The sequence below is a fragment of the Rana temporaria genome, chromosome 10 (assembly GCF_905171775.1).
Source record: "Rana temporaria chromosome 10, aRanTem1.1, whole genome shotgun sequence".
In the NCBI taxonomy this organism is placed as follows: Eukaryota; Metazoa; Chordata; class Amphibia; order Anura; family Ranidae; genus Rana; species Rana temporaria.
The window spans coordinates 96,333,627-96,360,361 of NC_053498.1; the positions used below are offsets into that span (position 1 = coordinate 96,333,627).

General features: G+C 44.9%; 1 protein-coding gene across 3 annotated transcripts in view; it reads left to right on the forward strand.

Moving 5' to 3' along the window:
• DNAAF3 (dynein axonemal assembly factor 3) overlaps nt 1–6,735 on the forward strand; it is a 39,608-nt gene extending 32,873 nt beyond the window's left edge. For all 3 annotated transcript variants that reach the window (XM_040325770.1, XM_040325769.1, XM_040325771.1), the window contains exon 12: nt 5,907–6,735. In XM_040325770.1, the coding sequence (XP_040181704.1) occupies nt 5,907–6,075 (169 nt within the window). In that variant the 3' untranslated portion in view covers nt 6,076–6,735. The remainder of the gene's footprint in view (nt 1–5,906) is intronic.
• The last annotated feature ends 20,000 nt before the right edge of the window (nt 6,736–26,735 follow it).

A 26,735-nucleotide genomic window follows, 5' to 3' on the forward strand; every position in this document is an offset into this window, starting at 1 on the left:
CCGCCTCCTCTTGTTTTCTCTACCCTCCTTTCTGCAATCAGCTCCTGCCCTGTGCCTCTTTGTCGTGCCTAAGTTTCTCCCCAACCATGTTGAACGTCTCTGCCTCCCTTCTGTTACTATGACCTTTTGTATCCTGTTTCCATCCCTTTTTTTTTTTTTTTTTCTGTAAAAAAACAAAACTGGTTGATCCTGCTGTTCTCTATTTCCACCTTCTGGTAATGTCCTATAATTCGGCTAGGAATTTTGCAGCTGTGGTGGCAACTTTGCGCATGCTTTTTTTTTTCAGTGTGTTTCTTTGTTGAGCATTTCCAATTAATTGCATATTGCATCTGAGCAGTCCATGTGACTATAGCATCACACATGTGAGTGTGTACACAGAGGTAAATGACAGCCCACTCCCCACCCCCTATTCCCACTAACCAGCTAAACACAATGGGGTAGGATATTACAAGGATGCTTCGCCACCCTCTTATTCTGATGCCGCGTACACACGATCATTTTTCGGCATGGGGAAAAAAAACAATGTTTTTAAAAACGTCATTTAAAATGATCGTGTGTGGGCTTCACATCGTTTTTTGGCTTCTGAAAAACGACAAAAAAAAAAATTCGAGCATGCTGCATTTTTTCACGTCGTTTTTTAAAATGTCGTTTTTCGTGTTGTTAAAAATGATCGTGTGTGGGCAAAAACAACGTTTTAAACCCGCGCATGCCCAGAAGCAAGTTATGAGACGGGAGCGCTCGTTCTGGTAAAACTACCCTTCATAATGGAGTAAGCACATTCATCACGCTGTAACAGACACAGCGCGAATCGTCTTTTACTAACAAGGAATCAGCTAAAAGCAGCCCAAAGGCGAATAGAACTTCCCTTTTAGAGTGCCGTCGTACGTGTTGTATGTCACCGCGCTTTGGTCATCATTTTTTAAAAACGATGGTGTGTGTGGGCAACATCGTTTTTAATGATGAAGTTGGAAAAACTTTGTTTTTTTTATGATGAAAAACGACCGTGTGTACGCGGCATAAGACACAGGCTGGAAGGGCATTGACACAGAATGTGACTGACAGAATTTTGCACACACCGGGTTATTTTTACAAAATAAGATCTTGCATTTTAAATATATACAGTACCTTGAAATTTTCCAAATTTTTGTCATGTTGCAGCCAAAACGAAAATTTATTTTATGTGATGGACCAACACAAAGTGGCACATAACTGTAAAATGGAAGAAAAAAGATTAATGGTTCAAGGGGTTGTGTTTGTGTGTTTGTGTGTTTGTGTGTTTGTGTTTTTGTGTTTTTGTTTTTTTTTAATATCTGAAAAGTGTGACATGCATTTATGTTCCGCCAAAATCAATGTGTTTTTTTTTTTTTCTAAAGGCCAATCCACTTTGCACTACAAGTGCACTGCACTTGTAAGTACAGTTGCTGTAGATCTGATGGGGACATGCAAGGGAAAAAAACATAATTTTTGCTTGTACATGATTGGATGAGTTCAGATCTTCCCCTCTGATCTAAAGTGACTGCACTTCCAAGTGCACTTGTAGCTCAAAGTGGATTTGCCTTTAGTAAATCGACCCCAATATTTTGAAGAACCACCTTTCGCTGCAATTATTATAACTGCATGTCTTTTTGGGAATGTCTCTATCATCTAGAGTGAAATGTTTGCCCATTCTTTGCAAAATGGATCAATCTCCGTCACATTGGATAGAGAGCGTCTGAACAGCAATTTTCAAGTCTTTCCACAGATTCTCAATTGGATTTATGTATTTTATTTATTAAAATGCTTATTGAGAGCGCAGTCCTACCCAAGGGCCTTGATGCGCTCATAGAACCAACATATCCTATATACAGAAAAAGATCTCTCAGCCTAGTACACAGTAACAATCATAAAACCAGGTAAAACAAAATGTAAAAACAATGCTAATGTCTGACCCTAAGTTGGGATTATACGCTTGAGAAAATGAGAGAGAGAGCGAGAGAGACTCTCTTGTACAGCCAACGTCCTCCCTCCGCATTTTACTTTTTTAAATTTAGAAATGATCAATTTAGCCTGATTAGCAGATCTCAATGATCTGCTAGGAGCGTAGTAGGCAAAGTTTTCCTGCAGGTACCCTGGCCCTTTCCCATGGGTGGCTTTGTGCACAATACAACCCACTTTAAACAAAACCCGTTCAGTAACACATGAATATTCTTTGATCTAAACCATTCCATTGTAGCTCTGTCTGTATGTTTAGGGTCGTTGTTCTGCTGGAAGGTGAACATCTGCCCCAGTCAAGTCTTTTGCAGGCTCGAACGGGTTTTCTTCTAAGATTGCCTTGTATTTGGCTCCATCCATCTTCCCATCAACTCTGTCCAACTTCCCTGTCCCTGCTGAAGAATAACATTCCCACAACATGTCTAATCTGACCAGAGCACCTTCTTCCACATGTTTGCTGTGTCCCCCACGTGGCTTCTCTTAAAATGCAAATGGAACTTATGGCTTTCTTAACCACTTAAGCCCCGGACCTTTAGGCAGCTAAATGCCCAGGCCAGGTTTTGCGATTCGGCACTGCGTCGCTTTAACAGACAATTGCGCGGTCGTGCGACGTGGCTCCCAAACAAAATTGGCGTCCTTTTTTCCCCACAAATAGAGCTTTCTTTTTGTGGTATTTGATCACCTCTGCGGTTTTTATTTTTTGCGCTATAAACAAAAATAGAGCGACAATTTTGAAAAAAATGCAATATTTTTTACTTTTTGTTATAATAAATATCCCCCAAAAACATATCTAAAAAAATGTTTTTTCCTCAGTTTAGGCCGATACGTATTCTTCGACCTATTTTTAGTAAAAAAAATCGCAATAAGCGTTTATCGATTGGTTTGCGCAAAATTTATAGCGTTTACAAAATAGGGGATAATTTTATTGCATTTTTATAAATTTTTTTTTTTTTACTACTAATGGCGGCGATCAGCGATTTTTTTTTTTTTTTTTTTTTCTCATTATGGCGAACACTTCGGACAATTTTGACACATTTTTGGGACCATTGTTGTTGTTTTCACAGCAAAAAATGCATTTAAATTGCATTGTTTATTGTGAAAATGACAGTTGCAGTTTGGGAGTTAACCACAGGGGGCGCTGTAGGAGTTAGGGTTCACCTAGTGTGTGTTTATACCTGTAGGGGGGTGTGGCTGTAGGACTGACGTCATCGATCGAGTCTCCCTTATATAAGGGATCACTCGATCGATACGCCGCCACAGTGAAGCACGGGGAAGCCGTGTTTACACACGGCTCTCCCCGTTCTTCAGCTCCGGGGAGCGATCGCGACGGAGCGGCTATAAACAGCCGCGCCGTCCCGGATCGCTCCCCGAGGGAACCCGACCGCCGCATGTAGCGGGGGGGGGGGGACCCGATCGGACCCCCCACCCGCTAGAAGGCAAGGACGTACATGTTGGCCCATTTGCCTGTACGTGCCATTCTGTGGACGTACATATACATGCGGCGGTCGGGAAGTGGTTAAAGGCCAGATTTGTGGAGTGCATGACTAATAGTTGTCCTGTGGACAGATTCGATCACCTGAGCTGTGGATCTCTGCAGCTCCTCCTCCAGAGTTAACATGGACCTCTTGGCTGCTTCTCTGATGAATGCTCTCCTCGTCCAGCCTGTCGGTTTGGGTAGATGGCCATGTCTTGGTAGGTTTGCAGTTGTGCCATAATCTCATGTTTGTGAGTCTATGCATTCGATTGCAAGTGAGTCGCGGCTTCTCCATTCGTGGTCTTCGGTGGTTCCCGCTCACTGTTGCAGGTAGTATTCAAACCTTTTTTATAACATGTGCAATCTTGCGATTCGTTATGCTTCCTATACTGCATCCCTTTCGTTAAACCTGCCACTGTTTGGCACAGGCTTAGTACATTCTGCCCTTGTTTGTCACCCCATCTGCAAACATACAATTCATTTGTAGATTCAAGCCTCCGAGCTGCTGTCGGTCGTTGTCGGATATCACGCGACATAGGCTTCACGGTTTATAGTATTCACTGTACATGTGGTTGCCACCTCATCCATTTGGAGATGAGCATATATTGCTTGTACGGGTTCTGTGGCTGATTGAGGTGGTAATTAGACCCACCTGGTGCCTTGCCTGCATCTTGATTAGCCTAGGGGGTTGGGTGGATGGTTGTGTTCGGTTTCAGAGCTAGGGGTGGCATACACTCTACAACGAATTTGCATCAGGTCCATTTAATACTACTTTTTCATATCGGATTCGTTTTTTATACATTTTTATAACAATTCGTATCGGAGTCATATCTCTCTTTACAAACCGATTCGTAGCAGATATCCTTGCATACGGTCAAACCATTTTCTATCATGTTCCCCATTCGTAAAACTGTCGCTACCGCATGTCATAAGTTCCTTTCCTTATCCCCACTACTTTAATAACTTTTTTTATCACTCGCATGTATTCGTATTTAGTCGGTTTCTCAAGAATCACTACCACCCCATGCGAGTCCAGTCGCACTGGCGACATAACGACTCGTGTCAGCCCACTGCCCGGGCCGATTCGTATCGCATCGCCTAGGCAGCACAAACATTACCAATCCACATAACTCACGCTATAGCCACTTCCGAATCTAGTCACTTCGGCTGCGTATGTCCCAAATCCTCGGCCCTACAAACCTCACCATTTACTCACTCTGCAGCCCGGTCCGAATCTAGTCGCATCAGCGTTGTGACATTGTGCCGGCACAACGATTCGGATCCTCAGCTTTACATTACTCTTATCAAGTGTAAACCTACACATCTTACTCTATCTATTTGTACGTTGTTGCGGTCAGTCATTCCTACATGCTCAAATTCTGCTATTGTTGCCTTCCTGATAAGGCTGCTTGCTTGCAAACGCACACACTGACAGGGCTCACACCTTCACCAGGAGGCCAGCCATGCCCTAAACGGCTCTTTGCACTTCCCCTTGTTAAATCCATTTCCTATGTTGCCTTGCTACAGGTTCTCGGTCGACCCAGTTCTCCACCCACCCAACCAGGACTTCACAAGCTAGGGCATTGAGTCAGGCGCGTAGTACAAGGGATCCTCCCTTGCATTTCCCCTTAAGCATTCTCTCACAACATATTTTACTTCACTCCGCTTTCAAAGCGAGATCCTGCACCACGCAGACAAGATCGCTCAACTTCGAGCTTGCTGGCAGTGCAAGCATTAGCAGACCAAACATACTTCAATAAACTACAGATCGCAACATTCCTACTTGGACTACCAGACTGCAGTTCCCCCACCCCCACTACGCCCTGGGGCTCTGGTTCACAGGTTTGTGCCGAGCACAGACGGGCACCCAAACTATCGGTGACCTGGCCAATCACCTCCTGGCTCGCCTCAGTTGCCACACGTTCTTTTGAGTTTTCTAAGTTTCCACTCAACAGCGCTCATACGCAAACCGGCTTCTTCGCTACGCCTGTTCCTTTTCCTGTCCTTTTCGTTCCCCCCCCCCATCTTTACCCACCCAATGCATCTGTGCCCTCCTGCCTTTTTAACTTATCTTATCATATGCACTTCCCCTCTCCTTGTGTTTTTTTTAGCTGAAGCCATGTCACAGACTTCGCCTTTGCCCCTCTATCACCCTCTGCGGGTTCATGAAAGCAGCGGCACTCAACGTCCCAGAGCTTGGACCATCCCCAATCTCACAGCAGAGCTGCGGTGCAGGGGTATTTCCTACCCTGCCACAACCATGAAAGACAAGCTTTTAGGCTGCTATCCCTACCACCAGCGGCAGCCTAACATGGCATCCAGGCTTCTCAATATCCTCGACTATCGATTCGGCTCTGAAAAAGATAAAACAATATATATATGAAGTAGGCATTATCTCAATTTGGCTGCAAAAATATAAATATTCTTTAAATTGCTATAAAAAGACAATTCTTTTTTTCAGATTCATGGTTGATCTGCACGTGGACAAAGTTAAAAGCTATGTTACCATAGTGACCAAAGTTGCAAAGGAGGCTGGCTTTACAACTACTGAAAATATAGACTGGAAGAGAGATTACATTGCCACTTTTGAACGTTCGGAAGACTGTGTAGAGGAGAAAAATGGACATTGAAAGTTTTGCTTGCATGGTATTAAACTTGGACTTTCTGAGGTTTTCTGCTAATGTTTTTACCCACGGAATGTTTAACACGTTATTCAACAGACTTTCATCTAACACAGCTGATAGACCAAAGACCTTTTTATTTGATGTATAGAAAAACCAAATGTTCCGTTTCCATAATTCAATTCTCTTGCAAGGAAATCCTATAACAAAAAGCTGCTAAACCAGAGCTAGCCAGGTGACTAGTATGGTGACGTTGGTAATGACAGCCTATATTTTATAGCAAGTTTTGCAGCGATAGGAGCAAGTCGTCCTCCTTTTTCCAATTCTAATTCTGGAAAATGGTCTCACATTCACGCCCATTCAGTGCCACTATGAAGCATATAAAATTACCTCGGACTGTATAGGAGGTCTCCCAATTGCTTACATGCCACAGATCTACCATCCAATTATGAAAAGCCACCAGTGGAATAATCAAGATGTGCACTCGGTGAAAATGCAGATTTCACTGCATCCTTTGAGGTTAGTATTCGCTTTATAGTCCTGGCAAGTTGGAGAATGCAAAACTATCATCTGCAACCACAAGTAATTCACCCACTGGTGTAGTTGTATAAAAGAACAATTGTACAATACAAAAGCCATGAAATGTATAAAAATGCTGTCCTAGACAAGCCAGCAGTGACTTTACTATGCAAAGCTCCGCACAATGCATTTTATCCAAAGGAATGTCATTGAGCTGCTGATGTCCCCAGCGATGTAACTCATTGGGTAAAGCTTAACATACTGACTTGCACGAAGTTGGCTTGTCTCAAATGGCAGCATTTTTATGTAAGTTACTAATTTAATGCCATTTTTTTTTTAAATTGTACTATTAAATAGGACATTATTGCAATATTGGAGTACGTCTCTTTCTTATGAAAACCCAATGAGGGAATTGCTCATGGTTGCAGAAGTTCACATTTTGAACTCGCTGGGACTACCAAGTGCGTTTTGACCTCTACAGATACAGTGAGGTCTGTCGTTTTTGGCAAGTACGCATGTTGATTATTCTAGTGCTGGTTTCTATTGTAAGATTTTATTTAAGGCTGAGCATAGATCGGCACACACAAATATGCTAAGAAGTAAACACTGGCCCATATCTAATAAAACATTTTTGATTCAAACTGGGCCTTGCACTGCAAGCAAGGTCTCGCATTTTGTGTTTGCACTCCCTCCACCCCCCCCCAATTTTTGTGACCCTAAATAAGAGGGGGGGGGGGGGGGACGACTAAAGTCAATGTTGGTTAATATACTGTGTATCCTTGACCACTAACTTGTACAGTGTATGAGGTGATGTCACCATTTTTCTGATGAGAACCAGAGAACATGGAGTAGTCTAAAGAGCTCCATATAGCAGCATAAAGCCAACGGGCATTTATATCCTCCTCCTCTTCCACTTTATAGAAAGAGGGTTTGGCTGGGCGTTGTAATCCCTAGTTATTCCTCAGTTTAACAAAGTGAGTAAAATGGCTGTGCATAGCCAAGCTCTGGAGGGCAGAGCCTGACTCCAAAAGTTGCATGCGGGAGCTCGAAACTATAGCTCTGCTAATCTGTTGAAACAACCAGAGTTCTTAAGTTCCTTATGAGGAGCTATGTCAATGCTTTCTTTCCACCCAAACTCTGGCCGTTACTGTTTTTTGGGCATCTAAAGCCTTGCAGGGCCTACTGTGCAGAGGGAAAATCTGCCCCAGTAAAAACTATGAAAGGTGAGAGGAAAGTCTATGGTGCTGCAGGCAGTAATAAAACTGCAGTAAATCTTCCTGGCACTACTAAAAGTAAAAAAAAAAAATGGCTTTAGTTCTGCTTTTTTATTAGAAGGCACCTCCCAATTGCCTGAGCATTTCTTAGGTTTTCTTCCTATGCCCCCCAGGGGCCCAGAAGCTGAATAGCTCCATAATATAACTACTATGCAGAGCTTGTAGGAGTAAAGGGGGGGGGGGGTTGGGGGGTTTTATTTGGATGATCTGGTAAAATAAAACCTTCCTGTTTAATTTTCTGTCCAATTTGAGGAACTTTTTTTCTTGACTGTCCCTCGAAAATGTAAATCGGAAGGTGATGAAGCTGTAAATCTGAATAGGAGGAAAAACTGTTCTACATTTGTAATGTCTTGCAATGTACAGTTTACATATGTATTTTGGCGTTTCCTGAAAATTGTACCTTCAGTAAAAGCGAATGAAAACCAAGTAGTGGAGCACAAAGCTTTGGGCTGCCTGGGACTTATAGCCACGGCCTCCAGTTCCACCGAAAAATCGCTGCAGCTAAAAACTAGTTTGGAAAGGGCACTGCTGACTCGGATTAGTGTGAGGACATTGGACCTCCTTTTCTCCAAGAAATGGAAATTAGGGGTCTGCTCTTCTTTGAAGAAAACCTCCACTGTGAACCTTTAGTAGTAGGTTGCAAACACATTCTGAATATATTTTTGTACTATGAAGCTTATTCGAGGTACTTATTTTGTTTAAACTATACATTTTCCTGCAGTCCATTTTGAAGTTAAAGCGGGGGTTCACCCTTAGAGGGCACTTTTCCCCCTTAGATTCCTGCTCGTTATTACTAGGGGAATCGGTTATTTATTTTAAAATATGTGCAGTACTTACCCGTTTACGAGACGCATCCTCTCCGTCGCTTCCGGGTATGGGCTTCGGGAATGGGCGTTCCTTCTTGATTGACAGGTTTCCGAGAGGCTTCCGACGGTCGCATCCATCGCGTCACGATTTTCCGAAAGAAGCCGAACGTCGGTGCACAGGCGAGGTATAGACCCGCACCGACGTTCGGCTTCTTTCGGCTACGAGTGACGCGATGGATGCGACCGTCGGAAGCCTCTCGGAAGAATGTCAATCAAGAAGGAACGCCGGCTCCCGAAGACCCATACCCGGAAGCGACGGAAGAAGATGCAGCTCGAAAACGGGTAAGTACTGCACATATTTTAATATAAATAGCCGATTCCCCTAGACCGAACGAGCAGGAAGCTAAGGGGAGATTTTTTTTATTTTTTTTAAATGGGTGAACTCCCGCTTTAACTGCATAGTTGTACAATAGTGAAAAAATTAACTGTATAGTTGTTTAGCTTTTTATGCCCATAGTAAAAAATACTTCTGATCTTTGAGGGGCATATAGCTTATGACAAAAAAAGTATTTATCTTCCTATTTATTATTTTGGTAGAATTGGTGTAAGTTTTAAATAATAAAATATTTTCATGTAAAACACTCATGTTCCTTTCAGGTCTTAAACAAATGTGTGTGTGTGTGTGTATATATGTATGTATATGTGTGTGTGTGTGTGTGTGTATATGTGTGTGTGTGTGTGTATATGTATATGTATATGTGTGTATATATATATATATATATTTCTCTTTCGTTCATAGACGGACACAGCATCCTTTGACCTTCGGGTTATGTTCTTCCTACCAGGAGATTTTAGGCAGAATTTCCACAGCACTCAAGGTGTTAAAACTTTCCCTCATGCCGCTCCTCCCAGGGGGCGTGGCTCCCCCAGGCATAACCCACACCCTGCTCCAGCAGCTTCAGTTTGTTTCTGCCTAACCGTCAGGAGAGTCAGGCTCTCTCTGGAGTCCTGGACTCTGGAGTTTTTTCTTGCAAATTTTTTTGCATTTTGCGAGTTTTTTCTCGCTTTTTTATTTTATTTTTATTTTGAATCCTGCGATTCTTCTATCAACAGCCGACTGGGTGACAGGCTGGGTCCTCGACCCTTGTAGTCCCCCCAGGTTCGGCCTTCGAGCGTGTGCCGGCCCTCAGCTCAGCTTTGGGACGTCCACGACGGGCCCCGTTGCTCCAGGGGCGGCCGGGGAACTTCGGTTCTAGGGCACACATATGACCGGTCTCTATGGCTTTGTCACAGTGTGTCTGGCCGACAGCCATGCCGTTCGCGGACGTTGGTTCTGTCTGGGATACCTCCAGCCGGGTAGTCGCAGGACAGGTAAGTAGTGGCCCCTTACTCAGGTAAGTGGTCTGGCTGGAATGTTTTCCCTTGGGAGGTCGACTGAGGGTTTTCCCCTGCTTTCCTCTCTCCCTTATTCCTCTCCCTCCTTCCCCCTTTGGGTGACGGCTGTGCAGGGGGTTTTTTCCCTGGGGCTCATATTTTTTATATTTTTTTTTTTTTTTTTTTTTTTTCACTCGGGTATGGCTGGGGCTGTTCTGTGTCACTGCAGGGGACTGTGGTGGACATTCTGGGCATTTTTGTGTGTGCTGTGTGCTGTTTTGGTGTACTGTCATTTTTGGGTACACTGTCTTTTTAAAACTGCGCAACGGCGGCCATTTTGCCGGAGCCGCGCTTGTATTATTCGGCGGCCATTTTCTTGTGGCCGGCGCCGTTTTCAGCACTAGTTCGGCCTCTAGTGGCCGTTTCGGCGGGGAAAAAAGACCGCGAATCATCTGAGGGGACAGACGCAGCGCTGCAGCTTCTCCTCAGCACACACTTGTCCTTCACAGACCGCGCTGTACCAGGGGGGTGGTGAGTCTCAGGGGGCCCCAGACTGTGCTCTAGCGGCCGGGAGGTGACCTGTGGGGGACTTTTTTCCTGCCATTGGCAGTGGGGGTGACACGGCAGCTGCAATATGGAGCCTGAATCAGGCCCCTCATTCCTCACAATGCCGGAATTAACCCTTAGCGCCCCTCCCCCTGCCACATCTGTTGAATCGGTGTCGGCTGTCCTGGAGTCTTTTCTCACCAGGTTTGAAGCTGCCAGTGCTCGGTTGGGGGGTAAAAAGCGCCCCCCCCCGGAGGCTGTTTCTGGGGATATCTCTGACGCAGAATCTGATAACGCTGTTGCTGCTTCTGGTTCTGTCATGTCAGAGGATGCGGGCTTAACCCACATGGACAGCGAGGATGACTCTGCTGCGGAGTCTGCTGACAAGGAATTTGTTGGAGCTCTTATTACTGCGGTACGTGAGACTCTTCATTTAGAGGATGTGGCGGAGACACCAGCGGTGTCAGTCCCTTTTGGATTCCGCAAACCACCGCGTACCGCTAAGGTATTCCCCTGTGTTCCTTATTTGGACAATTTGTTGTATAAGGAATGGGATACACCGCAAAAGGCTTTTACTGTTCCTAAAAGCTTTGCTACCCGTTACCCCCTGGAGGAGGACTTTTTAAAAAAGTGGGTCACTCCTCCGTCGGTGGACCCTCCTGTGTCCAGACTGAGTAAGGCTACTACGTTGCCTGTGGAGGGGGCTCCTGCTTTCAAGGACCCCGCTGATAGGAGAGTGGAGGCCGTGGCCCGCTCCCTGTTCTCGGTGGTGGGTTCGGCGGTAAGGCCGGCTCTGGCCGGCGCCCTGGTTGCTCAGACGCTAACTGAAAGGGCGAAGCTCCTGCTGCAGGATCTGGAGGTCCAGGGTGCTTCCGAGTCCTCTAGGGACCTGGCTGAGCAGTTGATTCAGGGTCAGAAGTTTCTCTGTGAGGCGGCTATGGATTCGATTCCTTTGCTTTCCAGGGCTTCTGTCTACGCAGTGGTTCTGCGCCGCCTTATATGGCTGAAGTGCTGGTCGGCTGACCAGTCCTCAAAAAAGGCCTTGGTGGATTTGCCCTTTAAGGGCGGACGGCTCTTTGGGGCATCCCTGGATGACATCATTAAGGATGCCACTGGAGGTAAGAGCAACTTGCTCCCTCAGTCGGGGAAGGGTAAGGAACCTCGCCGCAAGCAAGGTCCTACTTTTACTACCCCTAAGCGGTTTTTTTCGTGCGCCCAGCGCGGCTGGAAAAGGTCCGCAAGGGGCAAAAGCCCCTGCTGCCGGGCGTAAGCGCCCCTGGTTTAACAAACCAAACAAGCCTGCGGACAAGCCTGCTTCCGCATGAAGGTCTGCCCCCGCCCGGGTCTCGGGTGGGGGGACGGCTTCACGACTTCGCGGATCGGTGGAACTCTCTTCTGACCGACCGTTGGGTTTGCGAGGTGGTCGCCTCGGGGTACAAGATAGAGTTCCTCTCTTGTCCCCCAAACAGATTTTTTCCATCCAACCTCCAGCTTCCTCAGGATCGGCGGCTAGCCCTATCCGGGGCTGTCCAGGATCTTCTGGACAGAGGGGTGGTTGTGCCGGTTCCCTCGCTGGAACGGTTTCGGGGGTTCTACTCCAATCTGTTCGTGGTTCCCAAGAAGGGAGGGGTTCGCCCTGTCCTGGACCTAAAGGCCCTCAACTCCTTTGTCAAGGTGCAGCGATTCAGGATGGAGTCGGTCCGTTCTATCATAGCGGCCCTCCACCAGGGGGACTTCATGGCGTCCTTGGACATCATGGACGCATACCTGCATGTCCCCGTTTGCACAAGCCACCAAAGATATCTGCGTTTTGCGATCGGGGAGGACCACTATCAATTCGTGGCCCTCCCGTTCGGGCTGGCGTCGGCACCACGGGTGTTCACCAAGGTGCTCGCCCCGATCCTGGCCTTGCTAAGGCAGCGAGGGATCGCTATCGTGGGATACCTGGACGACCTTCTCCTGAGAGCTTCTTCAAGCTCAGAGTTAGAGGAGGACGTGTCCATCACGTGTCGGACTCTGCAGGAGTTCGGCTGGCTTCTGAATCTCAAAAAATCAGTGTTGGTTCCGTCCCAGAGGCTGGAACACCTGGGGCTGGTTTTGGATTCGGGGGAGGCAAAAGTGTTCCTCCCATCGGAAAAACTGCGGACCCTGCAATCTGCAGTGAGACAGTTGTCGACCCAGAAGTGGTCGTCTCTTCGCTTCTGCATGCGGGTTCTGGGTCTGATGGTGGCCTCCTTCGAGGCGGTTCCGTATGCCCAATTCCACACCAGGGTACTACAGAAGGAGATTCTGTCACGATGGGACAGGGTCCCATCTTCTCTGGATCGCCAGATTCGGTTGAGCCATCTGGCCAAGTCTTCCCTGGCATGGTGGCTGACGTCTCCGGTGCTTCGGTCCGGGAAGTCTTTTCTTCCGTGCCGCTGGACAGTGGTCACGACGGATGCCAGCCTCTTCGGCTGGGGGGGCGTCTGGGGCACCCAGTCAGCCCAGGGGCGCTGGACTCAGGAGGAGTCCCGCCTGCCGATCAATATCCTGGAGCTCCGAGCGATCAAGCTGTGCCTTGTCAGGTGGTCCCTGGAGCTGCAGGGCCGTCCTGTCAGGATCCAGTCCGACAACGCCACGGCCGTGGCGTACGTCAATCATCAGGGCGGCACAAGGAGCTCGGCCGCGGCGACGGAGGTCGCTCACATACTTCGGTGGGCCGAAAGGTCCGTTCCGGCCCTGTCAGCGGTATACATTCCGGGAGTTCTGAATTGGCAAGCCGACTTCCTAAGTCGCACGACTCTGGATCAAGGGGAGTGGTCTCTCCACCCGGAGGTTTTTCAGATCCTGTGCCAAAAATGGGGCACTCCAGACGTGGACCTTCTGGCGTCCCGTCTCAATCGGAAGGTACCACGGTTTGTGGCCAGGTCAAGGGACCCCTGGGCAGACGCGTCAGACGCGTTAGTGGCTCCCTGGGGTCAATATCACCTGATTTACGCCTTCCCTCCTCTAAGGCTCCTACCCCGCCTGCTGCGCAGGGTGGAAGCCGAAGGGATTCCAACGATCCTGATCGCCCCAGATTGGCCGCGTCGCTCTTGGTACGCGGACCTGGTACGTCTGGTGGCAGACGCCCCCTGGCGCCTCCCTCTGAGGGAAGATCTCCTGTCTCAGGGCCCGATCTTCCATCCTGCTTTACGGTCACTGGCTTTAACGGCGTGGCTGTTGAGAACCAGGTACTGAAGGACCGGGGCCTGTCGGGCCCGGTAATCTCTACCATGATGCGTGCACGGAAGTCCACTTCTCGAAAAATTTATCATCGTACATGGAAAGCATACATCTCTATGTGTGAGGAGATGAAGTGGCACCCCCGTACTTACGTGGTGTCCCGGATCCTGCTGTTCCTACAGCGGGGAGTGGACCAGGCTCTTGCCTTGAGCACGATCAAGAGTCAGATTTCTGCTCTGGCTGTTTATTTTCAGCGTCCCGTGGCAGCGCACTCTTTGGTTCGCACGTTTGTGCAGGGGGTCCGGCATGTGGCCCCCCCGGTGCGCCCTCCGCTACCTTCTTGGGACTTGAACTTGGTCCTCTCGGCGCTTCAGCGTGCCCCCTTTGAGGACATTCGGGAGATCCCCTTGCTGACTTTGTCGCAGAAGGTGGTCTTTCTGGTAGCTATTACCTCTATCAGACGAGTGTCTGAACTGGCGGCCTTGTCTTGCAAGGCCCCCTACTTGGTCATCCATCAGGATAAGGCGGTGCTGCGCCCGCGACCTTCTTTTCTTCCGAAGGTCGTTTCGGCCTTTCACATTAACGAGGACATTGTTGTTCCATCATTATGTCCTCAGCCGAAGAACCCGAAGGAAGCCGTTTTACATTCTCTAGATGTGGTTCGGGCCCTTCGAGTTTACTTGTCGGCGACAGCTCCGTTCCGGAAGTCGGACTCGCTGTTCGTGTCTGTGTCCGGTCCCAGTAAGGGCCTGGCAGTCTCGTCGGCCACCATTTCCAGGTGGATCCGACAGGTTGTGCTTCAGGCCTACGCCCTGAAGGGGCGGGCGCCTCCCTTTCGGGTCACGGCGCATTCGACCAGGGCGATTGGAGCCTCCTGGGCTTTCCGACACCAAGCCTCTGTGTTACAGGTGTGTAAGGCTGCGACCTGGTCGTCGGTCCACACTTTCTCAAAGTTTTATAAGGTGGATGTGAGTGCATCTTCTGATGCCTCATTCGGCCGCAGGGTGTTACAGGCGGCAGTTTAAGGTTGGAGTTCCTCCGTTGAGTAACTCCGGTTTTGTTTGGGGTGTAACCTGTTGTTTGCTGTGTTATTTTTCCCACCCCTCGTTTTTTGACACTGCTTGGGGACGTCCCGAAGGTCAAAGGATGCTGTGTCCGTCTATGAACGAAAGAGAAAAAAGGATTTTTGTACTCACCGTAAAATCCATTTCTCTGAGTTCATAGACGGACACAGCACCCACCCCTCCTTGGTTTGTACTGCTTGTTACGAACTGAAGCTGCTGGAGCAGGGTGTGGGTTATGCCTGGGGGAGCCACGCCCCCTGGGAGGAGCGGCATGAGGGAAAGTTTTAACACCTTGAGTGCTGTGGAAATTCTGCCTAAAATCTCCTGGTAGGAAGAACATAACCCGAAGGTCAAAGGATGCTGTGTCCGTCTATGAACTCAGAGAAATGGATTTTACGGTGAGTACAAAAATCCTTTTTTTCTCTCAATACAAACACCTCCATAGTTACAAAATTTAGCACACCTTTTAAAAAAAAAAAAAAAAATGCATTTGCAAAGCAATCGTGATCCTATATGCTTGGTTGCATAAAAAAACCCATGGGCATGAGTGAAACTGTAGAACAAACCATTTTCTTGGGTTATTCACCTAGACTAGGGGTGTCCAAACTTGTTTCAAAGAGGGCCAGAATTGATGAAGTGAACATGTGTGAGGGCCGACCATTTTGCCTGACATTCTTTGAACCATAAAAATTCTAAAGCCTCATACACACAATTGGATTTTCCGACCGGAATTGTGTCATGGCAGGCTGTTGTCGTAAAATCCAACCTTTTTGTATGCTCCATTGGACAAGTGTCGTATTTTCCGACAACAAATGTTGGATAGCATGCTTTAAATTTTTCAGACAACAAATGTGTGTTGTCGGATTATCCAAACGTGTACACTAGTCCTTCGGACAAAACTCCAAAGTACACAAACGCATGCTCGGAAGCAATGGTAGTCATAACACAACATTGGCAGAAGTTGCCCAAAGGGTGGCGATAAATAGCTAAAAAAACATGTAGTTTTGTGTTTGTTGGCCAACAATTGTGTGCAAGACAAATTCCTGGCCAACACCCTTAGAACAAAAGTCCTATGCTTTGTCTGCTGAAAATCCAATCGTGTGTACCAGGCTTTAGTGTGTTTGTCTGAGCACTAACACTGCCCAACAAGAATTCTCTTGCCTTTTGTGGTTATATGTGGCGAAGAGATGAATGCGGGGTCGGGGGGTGTGTGTGTGTGTGTGTGTGTGTGTTTGTATCTTTTGTGGCTCCCAACAAATTCCTGCGCGCCGCTCAGGACTAAGGATGAGCTGTTATTAGGATCTACCGTATTTATCAGCGTGTAACGCGCACCTTCATTTTAAAAAAAGGGTTGGGGGGTAGACCAATTTTAAATAAAGATCTTTGAAGCAAAATAAGGGTCACAGTCCATCAATGCAGCCTGCACAGTGCCCATTAGCAGCCTCTCCATTGCCCATTAATGCAGCCTCACCATTGTAAATGAATGCCGCCTGCACATCCTTGCTCATCTACAACCTCGTTGGTGCTGGATTACACAGCGCCGCGATCACCTGTGTACCTGGCGATCAGTCGCACACAGTCCCGCCTGTGATAGACAGAACAGTGGTCCAATCCTGGGCCAGAAGGTGGGACACTGTGTGTGTCACTGATTGCCGGATACACAGGAGATTGCTGCTCTGTGTAATCCAGCGGTGCCCGCTCCCTCCTTCCATTCAGGCACCAAAAATCGGCATATGTATCTCTTGTGGCCCCCGCGGCACTCAAGGTTTTGTTGGAGGCCACAAAACATATATACCCAAATTACCAGGGCCGTTTGAAACCGGTATACGAGCCGCACTTCGAAAATGCCTGATCTAGACGGACTGTATCCACAGGTGAAAACTCTCTTGGGGCAAAACTCTTAACTGGCGTAGTTGAGATGAGCAGTTCAGTGTGGTAGCTTTTAATTTTTATTATCGCTACTTAAAGTGGAAGTCCATGCAGCTATAGCCACCAGCTTTCTAACACTAACCTCTCTAGCCCTGAAAAGAAGAAAAATCTGTAAAAATACCCTTTTTCTACAGGTGTGCTGACCCGGTCTCCAGCGGCAGAAGCTCTGACCCCTCGCCGAGCTGTTTGCCACGGCTTTGCTGTGTGGGGGCGCGTGCAGCGTACACATCCGTTGAAGGAAGCCCCATAGTAACTCTATGGGTGATATCCCTTCCCATTTATTTCACAGTCGTTGTTGGACGTGTCTTCTGCAGAGCTTCCGCCGCTGAAGGTCGGATCGCATACAGAAATGTATACTTCAGGGCTAGATAGGTTAGTGCAAGACCCCATACACACAATTGGATTTTCTGACGATTTTTGTCTTTGCATTTACCAAAATCATATAATATGAGGTCAAACCTTAAAGCGGAGGTTCACCCTAAAACAATTATATAGCATTCCATCCAGCATACTGCCGACATGTACAGTATGCTGTTTTTTTTTTTTCTGCTGTACATACCGTTTAATCCTTTTTCTTTTCAGACTTCCACGGGGAATAGGCGTTCCTATGAAGAGGTGTAGATGATTGACGTGCGGCTAAGGCGCGTCATGCGTTCCGAAAATAACCGGACTGGGACTCGGCTATATACCGCGCCTGCGCAGTCAGCTCCTAGTCTGTGATCAGGCGCGGTATAGAGCAGAGTCCCAGTCCGGCTATTTTCGGAACGCATGACGCGCCTTAGCCGTACATCAATTGTCTAGAAGTACACAAGTCTGTTTGATGTTTCTCTGTGGAACCTCTAAGGCAGAGGAAGTCTTGTACATAACACGGCATGTAGAGTTCTGCCTTAAAGTGATTATAAAGTCTTTTTATTGTTCTATTTAAATAACATCTGTTTTACTTACCTGCTCTGTTGCAGTGGATTTGCGTAGAGCAGCCTGGATCCTCCACTTGGCTCCCTCGTCTGTGCTCCTGGCTCCTCCCTCCTGTTCAGTGCCCCCCACAGCAAGCAGCTTGCTATGGGGGAGTCAGTTTCCTGTATTCATTCAGACATGGAGCCCTGCCCCCTCTCTCTCCTGATTGACTAGCTGACTTTGGCGGCAGCCAATGGCACCACTGCTGTGTCTTAACCAATTAAGAGGGAGAATCTCAGGCGGCTGAGACACTTGTGGACATCGCTGAACAGAGAATGATCTCAGGTATGTGTTGGAGGGGCTGCTGAACACAGAAGGCTTTTGATCTTAATGCACAGAATAAAAAAAACCTTCTCGCTTTACAATCTCTTTGATGATCCACTGCACAAGTAGACTTTAAAAACAATGGAATAGCCTACTTCTGGTATGATTTGTCGGTTCAGCCTTCCTCCGATCTGGGAATCTAGTAGACGACTAAAATTGCACATGGCTAGCGCATTTCTGAAGATACATTGTGGTTGGGGGGGGGAATGCAGCATACAGCCAAATGAATACTCACAAAAATGAAATGTATCCATGAGTTGTATGACACTAAATCTCAATCCATTGAGGGAATAGTGTGGCCAAACGCACCGTAACACTACACCGGCATGTTGATGCCCATTTCTTTAGAGCTGTGTGCTCTTTTACAGAGGCAATCCTGTATTACGATGGCTTCCTTATCTGAAGACTTGGCAGTTTCCTTGGCTTGTCATTTGGAGAATGTTCTTCCTGTTGGAAAGTTAAAATGGGTGGTCTCATTTGTAGGGCATATCGTATTTTAAAATACTATCCAAAAATAGTTTCAGCGTTTTAATGTATTTGTAACACGAGCTGTGCCAGCATCTGTTTTCTTATACAGCTGAATTCCATTGCACTTTTTTTTCCCCTCCCCCAAGACTTTATGTAGGAAGCCTTCTTTAATTCAAATGGATTAGGCATAGATGTCATGCAGCCTAACTGGGTAGCTATTGAAGGACCTTATGTTTGGTTTATTATGGTCCTTTTCCACTAATGCATTTGGTGATTTGTCTAAACGTGAATTGAAATTTGACCAGTTGAACATTTGAAATTGAAATTTGTCCAGTTCAGAAGGGACCTGGCGGTTTTTGATCTGTGTATAGCCCTTTGTTTAACAGAAGGCAATCCTTATGCCGCGTACACACGATCATTTTTCGGCATGTAGAAAAAACGATGTTTTTCCATCTTCATCATTAAAACGACGTTGCCCACACACCATTGTTTTTAGAAAATGCTCTAGCAAAGTGCGGTGACGTACAACGGCACTATAAAGGGGAAGTTCCATGCGGATGATGCCATTCTTGGGGCTGCTTTAGCTGATTCAGTGTTAGTAAAAGACGATTCGCGCTTTTCTGTCTGTTACAGCGTGATGAATGCGCTTACTCCATTACGAACGGTAGTTTTACCAGAACGAGCTTCCATCTCATAACTTGCTTCTGAGCATGTGCAAGTTTTTAACGTCGTTTTAGCCCACCCACGACCTTTTTTTTTTTACAACCCGAAAAACGACATAGTTTAAAATGTTGTTAAAAAATGCAGCATGCTCGAAATTTTTTTTTCGTTTTCAGAAGCCGAAAAATGATGTGAAGCCCACACACGATCATTTTAAATGACATATTTTTTTAAAACAAAGTTTTTTTAATGGCGAAAAATTATCGTGTGTATGCAGCATTAGGCTTGGTTCACACTAGTACAGGCCGTGCGGCCTGCGTTTGCCAAGGCACGATAGCCCATTTATTTGAATGTACATGTGTGAGCTGCAGAAAAAAAGTGCATGCACCTTTTTTAAACCGTGTCTGCAGGGAAGATCATGCGGTTCTCACAATTATGATGTGTGGGGGTGCCATTCAAAATGAATAGCATAGTGCTAGTGTGAATTTAGCCTGACTGGCTTCTGTTTAACAGTAAAGGAAAAGGGGTGTCCCCTGGATGCCACACATCTAAGAAATCCTACGGAGATGGATGGAGTGGAAACCTCAGCCTGGACTCTGACCAGACCACACCACTGTCCTGCTGGGGGGAAAAAAAAAGTATTTGATTATTTTTTTTTATTTTTTTTTCTTCATGCTAGAGCGATTTCTGCTCACTTTCTGTAATGGCAATACAACTAAACATAAGAGAAAATGTACACAGCAGACATGCAAACATTTATTAAAAGATGCCAACTTTTCAAAACCTTCCCCATTCTAAGAAAAAAAAAATGGATGGAGAAGTACTTAACCTCCTTGGCGGTATTCCCGAGCGTGACTCGGGGTTGTTTTTCAATGCTACTATCGGTATCCCCGAGTCACGCTCGGGGTAGATGTGCAGCGGCGCGGCTTACCTCGCAGCATCCACAGACAAAGTTACTTACCTTGTCCCTGGATCCAGCGATGCCACCGCGCTGTGTGAGCGAGCGGGACCTCGCTCGATTCACAGTGTCCCCGTGTGCCGCCGATCTCCGTTCCCTGCAACGTTACGACGCACAGGGGCGGAGAACGACGCCAAATTCAAAAAAGTAAACAAACACATTACATACAGTATACTGTAATCTTACAGATTACAGTACTGTATGTAAAAAAATACACACACCCCTTGTCCCTAGTGGTCTGCCCAGTGCCCTGCATGTACTTTTATATAATAAAAACTGTTCTTTCTGCCTGCAAACTGTAGATTGTCCATAGCAACCAAAAGTGTCCCTTTATGTCAAAAATGGTTTTAGAGCAGCTAGAAAACAGCGATAATAAATTATAATCACTTGCAGAATTGAGCGATAGCGATTTGTGGGGAAATTCGTCATAAAAAAAATAAAATTAATGACAGCGACAATTCTGCAACTGAGCAAATTTCAGTGATTTTGAGTTGATTATGTTATTGAATAATTTTTATTTATAATTATATTATTATTTGTTATAATTATTTATTATAATTTATAATTTTGTTTTTAAAACAAATTCATACCTGGGATGCTTACTAGACTTATGTTTGGTCAGATTTAAATGAGTTATTCCTAAGAATTACAGGCCTACAGTATAAAACGCCAAATTTCCGTGCAAAATAATTGTACCGCTTTTGGTACGTAATTCCAGACAGAATCATACCGCCAGGGAGGTTAAAGTAGAAAGAAGTCGGCGCCATATAGAGCCGACTGGCAGTCCGGCTTCTTTCGGCAACTCGTGACGTGCCGTATGCGCCGGTGGGAAGCTTTTGGTTATACGTCAATCACTTGGCCTGTGAATAGGAACGCCCAGTCCCGCGGGATTCACTACCCGGAAGCCGGGGGGTAAAATAGCGATAAAATGGTATGTACGGAAAAAAAAAAAGATCAGTGTCAGAAGTCAGCTCAATGTAATGTTAGAAATTTTTTTTAGGGCGAACCCCTGCTTTAAACTCCTAGAAAGAGAATTATAGATTTTCCACGTTCAAGAAAACCGGAGGCACGTTTCTTTTAAATATATAGCTTTCATTTATTCATTAACAGACAACGTTTCATTCAAATACATTAATATTAAAATATGTTCAAAAGGGAACTTTTATAAATTACGGCATCACTGCTAGAACAGAGGGATTCCAAGAAAACCACAGGAGGAGAGATGGGTCATAAAGCTCTAGTTGGTTCATCCACAATGGTCCACTACGTGCAACAATCTGTGTTTAATGATTTGCAGTGGATAGTAAATAAAGAAAACAAGTAAACTGCTATGAGATAATGTACAAAGCCATTAAAAAGGTGGCTGAAAACACTTAACATACAATATTTTATACTCTACAGTATTGATCTAATAAAGTATCACAAGAAGAAATGATGGTCTGCAAAGTGAAGTAACCAGTGGCAGTAAATGTTTACGTTTGGTTGCTTTAGATCTTCTCCAAATAACTTTTTTCCATTTTAAAGATTTATTTTTTATTTATTTTTTAACAAAAACATTAATGTTCATAGCACAAGCGGATAAAAATACAAATTTTTGGTGTCACAACAGCAAGATTCGGTGTACTGAATGGATGTGGATGAACGTTTTCTAGAGCCTTATATACACAATGCTAAGCAGTTTTCTATTTCCTGACCTTGTACAATAAAAAACAATCTTTAACAATAACAGGATTGGTGCCACGCCTAAAAGAAAGAAGATAATAATAATAAAGAATAAGCTAATAAGCTAGATTCAGAAGGCAAAATTACAAAAGAACAAATCAGGGGTCATTTACTAAAGTATAATGTGGATTTGCCAAAACTGAGTCAACCTGTCTGTACAGTGAAGTGACATTGCATGTGTTCCTGCAGATAATTAAAAGGGTTATAAAGGTTTGTTTTTTATTTTCTTAATAGGTTCCTTTAAGCTAGTGCATTGTTGGGTCACTTACCTTTTCCTTCGATTTCCCGTCTAAATGTTTTTTTTTTTTTTGTCAATTTCTCACTTCCTGTTCCTCCTCAGTAAGCTGTTCTGGCTGACTAACCCCCAGCCAGAATATAGGGGCAAGCTTACTGAGGAGAAACAGGAAGTGAGAAATTCAGGCAAAGAAAAAAAAAACATTTAGAAGGGAAAGCAAAGAAAAAGGTAAGTGAACCAACAATGCTCTAGCTTAAAGGAACCTATTTAGAAAATAAAAAACAAACCTTTACAACCCCTTTAACCTGACATGCTCATACTCTATTGCAATAGTACCCACACGCGCACACACACACACCCTAAGCCTATAAAAGGGTATGGGAAGTGCAGATACCAAACTTCCATTATCCGGAGCAAGGGCTGACACTACCATACACACACATTAATCATAAAGGAAGCATGCAAAGGCTCTATACATGCCGCAGTTCAGCCTAGTGGATTGGCTGGCAGTGCCATCAGCACACTTTGTAATACTGCACAAGCTGCTTATCTGAGAGTCCTCATCTGAAAATCAATGGATGTGGTAAAGGTGAAGTGTCATTAGTTTATATTTTCATATGTATACTATGGCAAACAAAATAATGCAATAGCATCATTATTAAAAGAGAAGAGAACACCTTGCTTATTATAATCTTATTGTTGATCCTTTTCAGACTAAGGTTACCATTCATCCCTATTTTCTGGGCATAGGTCCCATTTTAGAGGGTCTATCCTTGGGAAACAAATTGTTCCTAGCATTGTACCCAGGCACTGAATGAATGCAGAGCAATTATTTAAAGGAAGCTGCATCTCTGTTATATATATTTTTTCAGCTCCCACGTAAAAGAGGCACTCCTTTATTGGTCCTTCTGGACGTGTACCCAGCCTTGGTTCATGAGCAAGTCTTTATTAACCTTGGTGCCATGTATGACTGACAAGGTAAACAAGCGGCCTGAGTAAGTCCACCCTGATGCAGTATTGCGGGAGAAAGGGCTACAGTTGCCACAGAATTTCCCAGAGGCTGGCAGTGTGTGTGGTGAGCGGAGTGACCACTGCAGTAGGGAAGAGTGGAAACCTCTGATAGTCAGGGCTACTGGTGTACATTGTATTTGTGTGTGTGTGTGTGTGTGTGTGTACTGATTAGAGAAGCCAGGTAAGAACAGGTAGGATTCATCAATCTCCCAATTACTGACTGGCAGGAGGAAAATCTGTGGATTAAAAAAAGACTCATGTGCTGGGATGTAGGCTGAAGTAGTGCTTGCATTGTGGAATACATTTCAGGGGCCCAATGTTGTGTAGCAGTATTTTAATGGATCTGTAAGGCTGCAAGGGTTTTAGGGTGTATGATCAGACATATAGCAGACGTGGTTGTAAATACTCGGGGACAAGTTACACCTACAGGTAAGCCTAGATTAAGGCTTACCTGTAGGTGCTTGCAAATATCTCCTAGACTGTGTAGGTCTCGGAGATATTTCAATTTCCCAGAGCGACGACTTCAACGGCGCATGCGCCGTTTTGAAAGGGCACCCTGTGCCGTTTCAAGCGGGGTCATGCCATGAAAGGCGGCTCCTAAGCTCATGTGCGGGAGTGACGTCATGTGACTCCGGCCAGTCAAAGAGCTGGAATTCGCGGCCCCCGGAAGAAGAGGGGTTTACTTCCTCTTTAAGCACAACCTCAGTTTGCTGTATACAGTGGTTATAGAAGAGGTTTAGAGATCAGTAGTAAATAATGCAGAGTTCAGAAGTAACGTAGAGCTCAGAGCTCAGTTGTACCGCCATTATGTGTTCTTCTCTTCAGCTCCAAAAAACTATCAATTAACAGATTCAGTTGGTGTAGAAAATAATAATTTAACAGTGTCAATGACATGGATGCTGGGATTTACTTTTACTTCCACATTACAAGCTATATACCATGAAGCAATATCCACTTTCCTGGCCACCCTTTAAGACGTTTGGGTGGCATGCTACACTCCTGCTGCATTTATTTGATACCTTCAAGGTACCCCTCCTAACTATTTGCCTTCATACCTTGAAAGTTTGATTTTTGTTACAAAATTGTTTAAGAGCATGTTAAAAATGGGAAGGGGAGCGCACAGTGTGGCTAGAAATGGGTGCGTGGTTTGTGGTTATGGTTAAAGGTGGGCATGGTCAGGGTGTTTTTGGATTTAATTTTGAATATCTGGTAACCTTCTTCTACACACATCTTTGACTATCCGTTGGGCGTGTTTAGAGGGGTTGCAAGCTCAAGTCACATCCAGCCTCCAGAGCCCAGTTATAAATATACCTCTTGTAACTGGTTCTGTATGATGCTATTTTGGGGTATGCATTTAGATTTGACCCCTGCATGTTAAGAGCTTGGGCAGATTGCATAGGGTTCTGGTTCAATCCAAGGCCGACGAGCCAGTTTTATGTAAGGACAGGTAAACAACATTTTTATCGTCTTCATTAAAGGCTGACGACAGATCGGGGGTAGATTTTTAGTGGTATCGGCACGGTTAACTATGAATTATAAAACACATTGTATAAAGGGCCTCATGTAACATGTTTGAATATGTTTGTTTTTATCTCATACAAAAAAATACTTTTATTGTCAAAGTTTTATTAGCCCTTTCCACATTCACACCAATAAACTGCTCCCACTCTGATTTTCTACTGGTGAGTATTAGAACACCCTTCTGCCAACAGATTTTTCTGAAGAGGGGTACCAGAGTTTTGAGTGTACTAGCAATAGCTATCTCCAAGAAATGTACTACATGTGAAAAATTGAAAGCCTAAAAGTTTGCTTTATACCTTAGCATCAAATTTGTACAAGTCCTTAGAGTATGAATGTTTTTACTATGCATGTATTTTAAAGCTAGCAAATAACCCCAACATAGAATAGAAACCATGGCAGCAAAAGAACTAAAACCTAAGAGAAGCCTATCAAAATGGATAATGATATTCAAAAGCAAATAATAATAAAAAAAATGTATAATGTTACTACAGAGATGATAATTTAGAAAGAGATAAGAAAGACAAAGTCAGTCTGAAAACTAGTGTCACAACAATGCCATCTTCACAAAATAATAATTTAAGTATCAAAAAGATAAAATTTGGTCCATTCAATTTTGTACATAAAATGTAACAGTTTTACCACAATCTTTCTCCATTAACATGCAGAATATTGTGGAAATTGTTGTAATCCACAGCAACCAGTTAACCATTTATTGACTGCTATAAAGTGAAAGGTGAAATTTGATTGGCTTTCATAAAATTACTGCATTTTGCTTCCCCCCTCCTTATTTAATAAGATAGTATGTGTTTCTTTGTGTTGGAATTGTGTACTATGATGTCATTATTCTGTGTACTATAAACTGATGATAGTGAGCGAAGAAGCAGACTGGTTACTGTGGTTTACTGCCATTTACAAGTCATTAATGCATTGCCTTGTTAAAGAAATTGCTTCTACAAGTTTACTTTGCTAATGCAATCGTGGAAACTCTACTCTTTACTAAGAAATGCTTTTCTTCGAATACGTGAAATTTTCAATTCTGAATCAACAGCTAGTGCAAATATTTTCTCAGTCATTCCTCTGGGGTTGATTTACTAAAGGCAAATAGACCATTTACTTTGCAAATATCCAAGGAGCTTAGTGAATGAGGTGAAGTTTTTCTGACTTCCATCACCCAATCATGTGCAAGCAAAAAAAATGCTGTTTTTTATTTGCTTTTCATTTAATTGGGTTTTCTTTGCAAAGGGAAATTTCCCTGCATTCACTAAGCTCTGGGGAAAAACTTCCCTTGCAAACTGAACAGCCTATTTGCCTTTAGAAAATAAACTCCTATGTTTAATCTTTAAGTACAAACATAATTGCCAATGCATAAAATTAAGGACAATGCATAACAACCAATAGAAAAATCTGAAGTGTAGTCAAGGATTCCCTGCCCATATTAGCTTACACTCTAAAGAGATTACATTGAAAGCACGCATGTTTTTGGCTGAAAAGCTTTTTTTGTACTTAACCCCTTGGCAATGACCGCACGTAAATATGCAGCCTCACGGCGTCTGGGCCTTGGCACAGAAAGACCGCACATTTTCTTGAATTGCAGTCAATACAGCTGTGCCGAGAGCGCGTGCCCTTCGGCACCTAACCGTCACCTCTTGATCGCTTCTAGCGATTGGGAGTTTTCTGATAACGTGATCGCTGTGACAGCCAATCATGTGATCTTAAACCCCACCTCCCGGCATCCTAAACCCCTTAAAGGACCGGGAGGCACCGGTGTGAAGAGGTTAAGGTAATACTAGACCCAAAAATTTGCAAGCTTAACAATGTCTTAAATGTGGAGGCTGCAGTCGTTTTTCTTCTTTTAGGCTCTGGTTGGATCACCTGGTGATTTAGCCAGTAACTTACTTCCTGTCTTTGGGTGGCTCCACTCTGGATGGAGGAGTAAATAAAACACTTTTGGGCAGCAGCAATATGGGGAGAGGGTAATGTTTAGATGCACTAGCAGATTTAGATGGACTTGACCAACAAATAAAGCGTAACTAAATCCCTTGATTTAACGGTTTCTCAAAACGGATGTCTATCACAGTTGCTTATTCTCTCAACCAA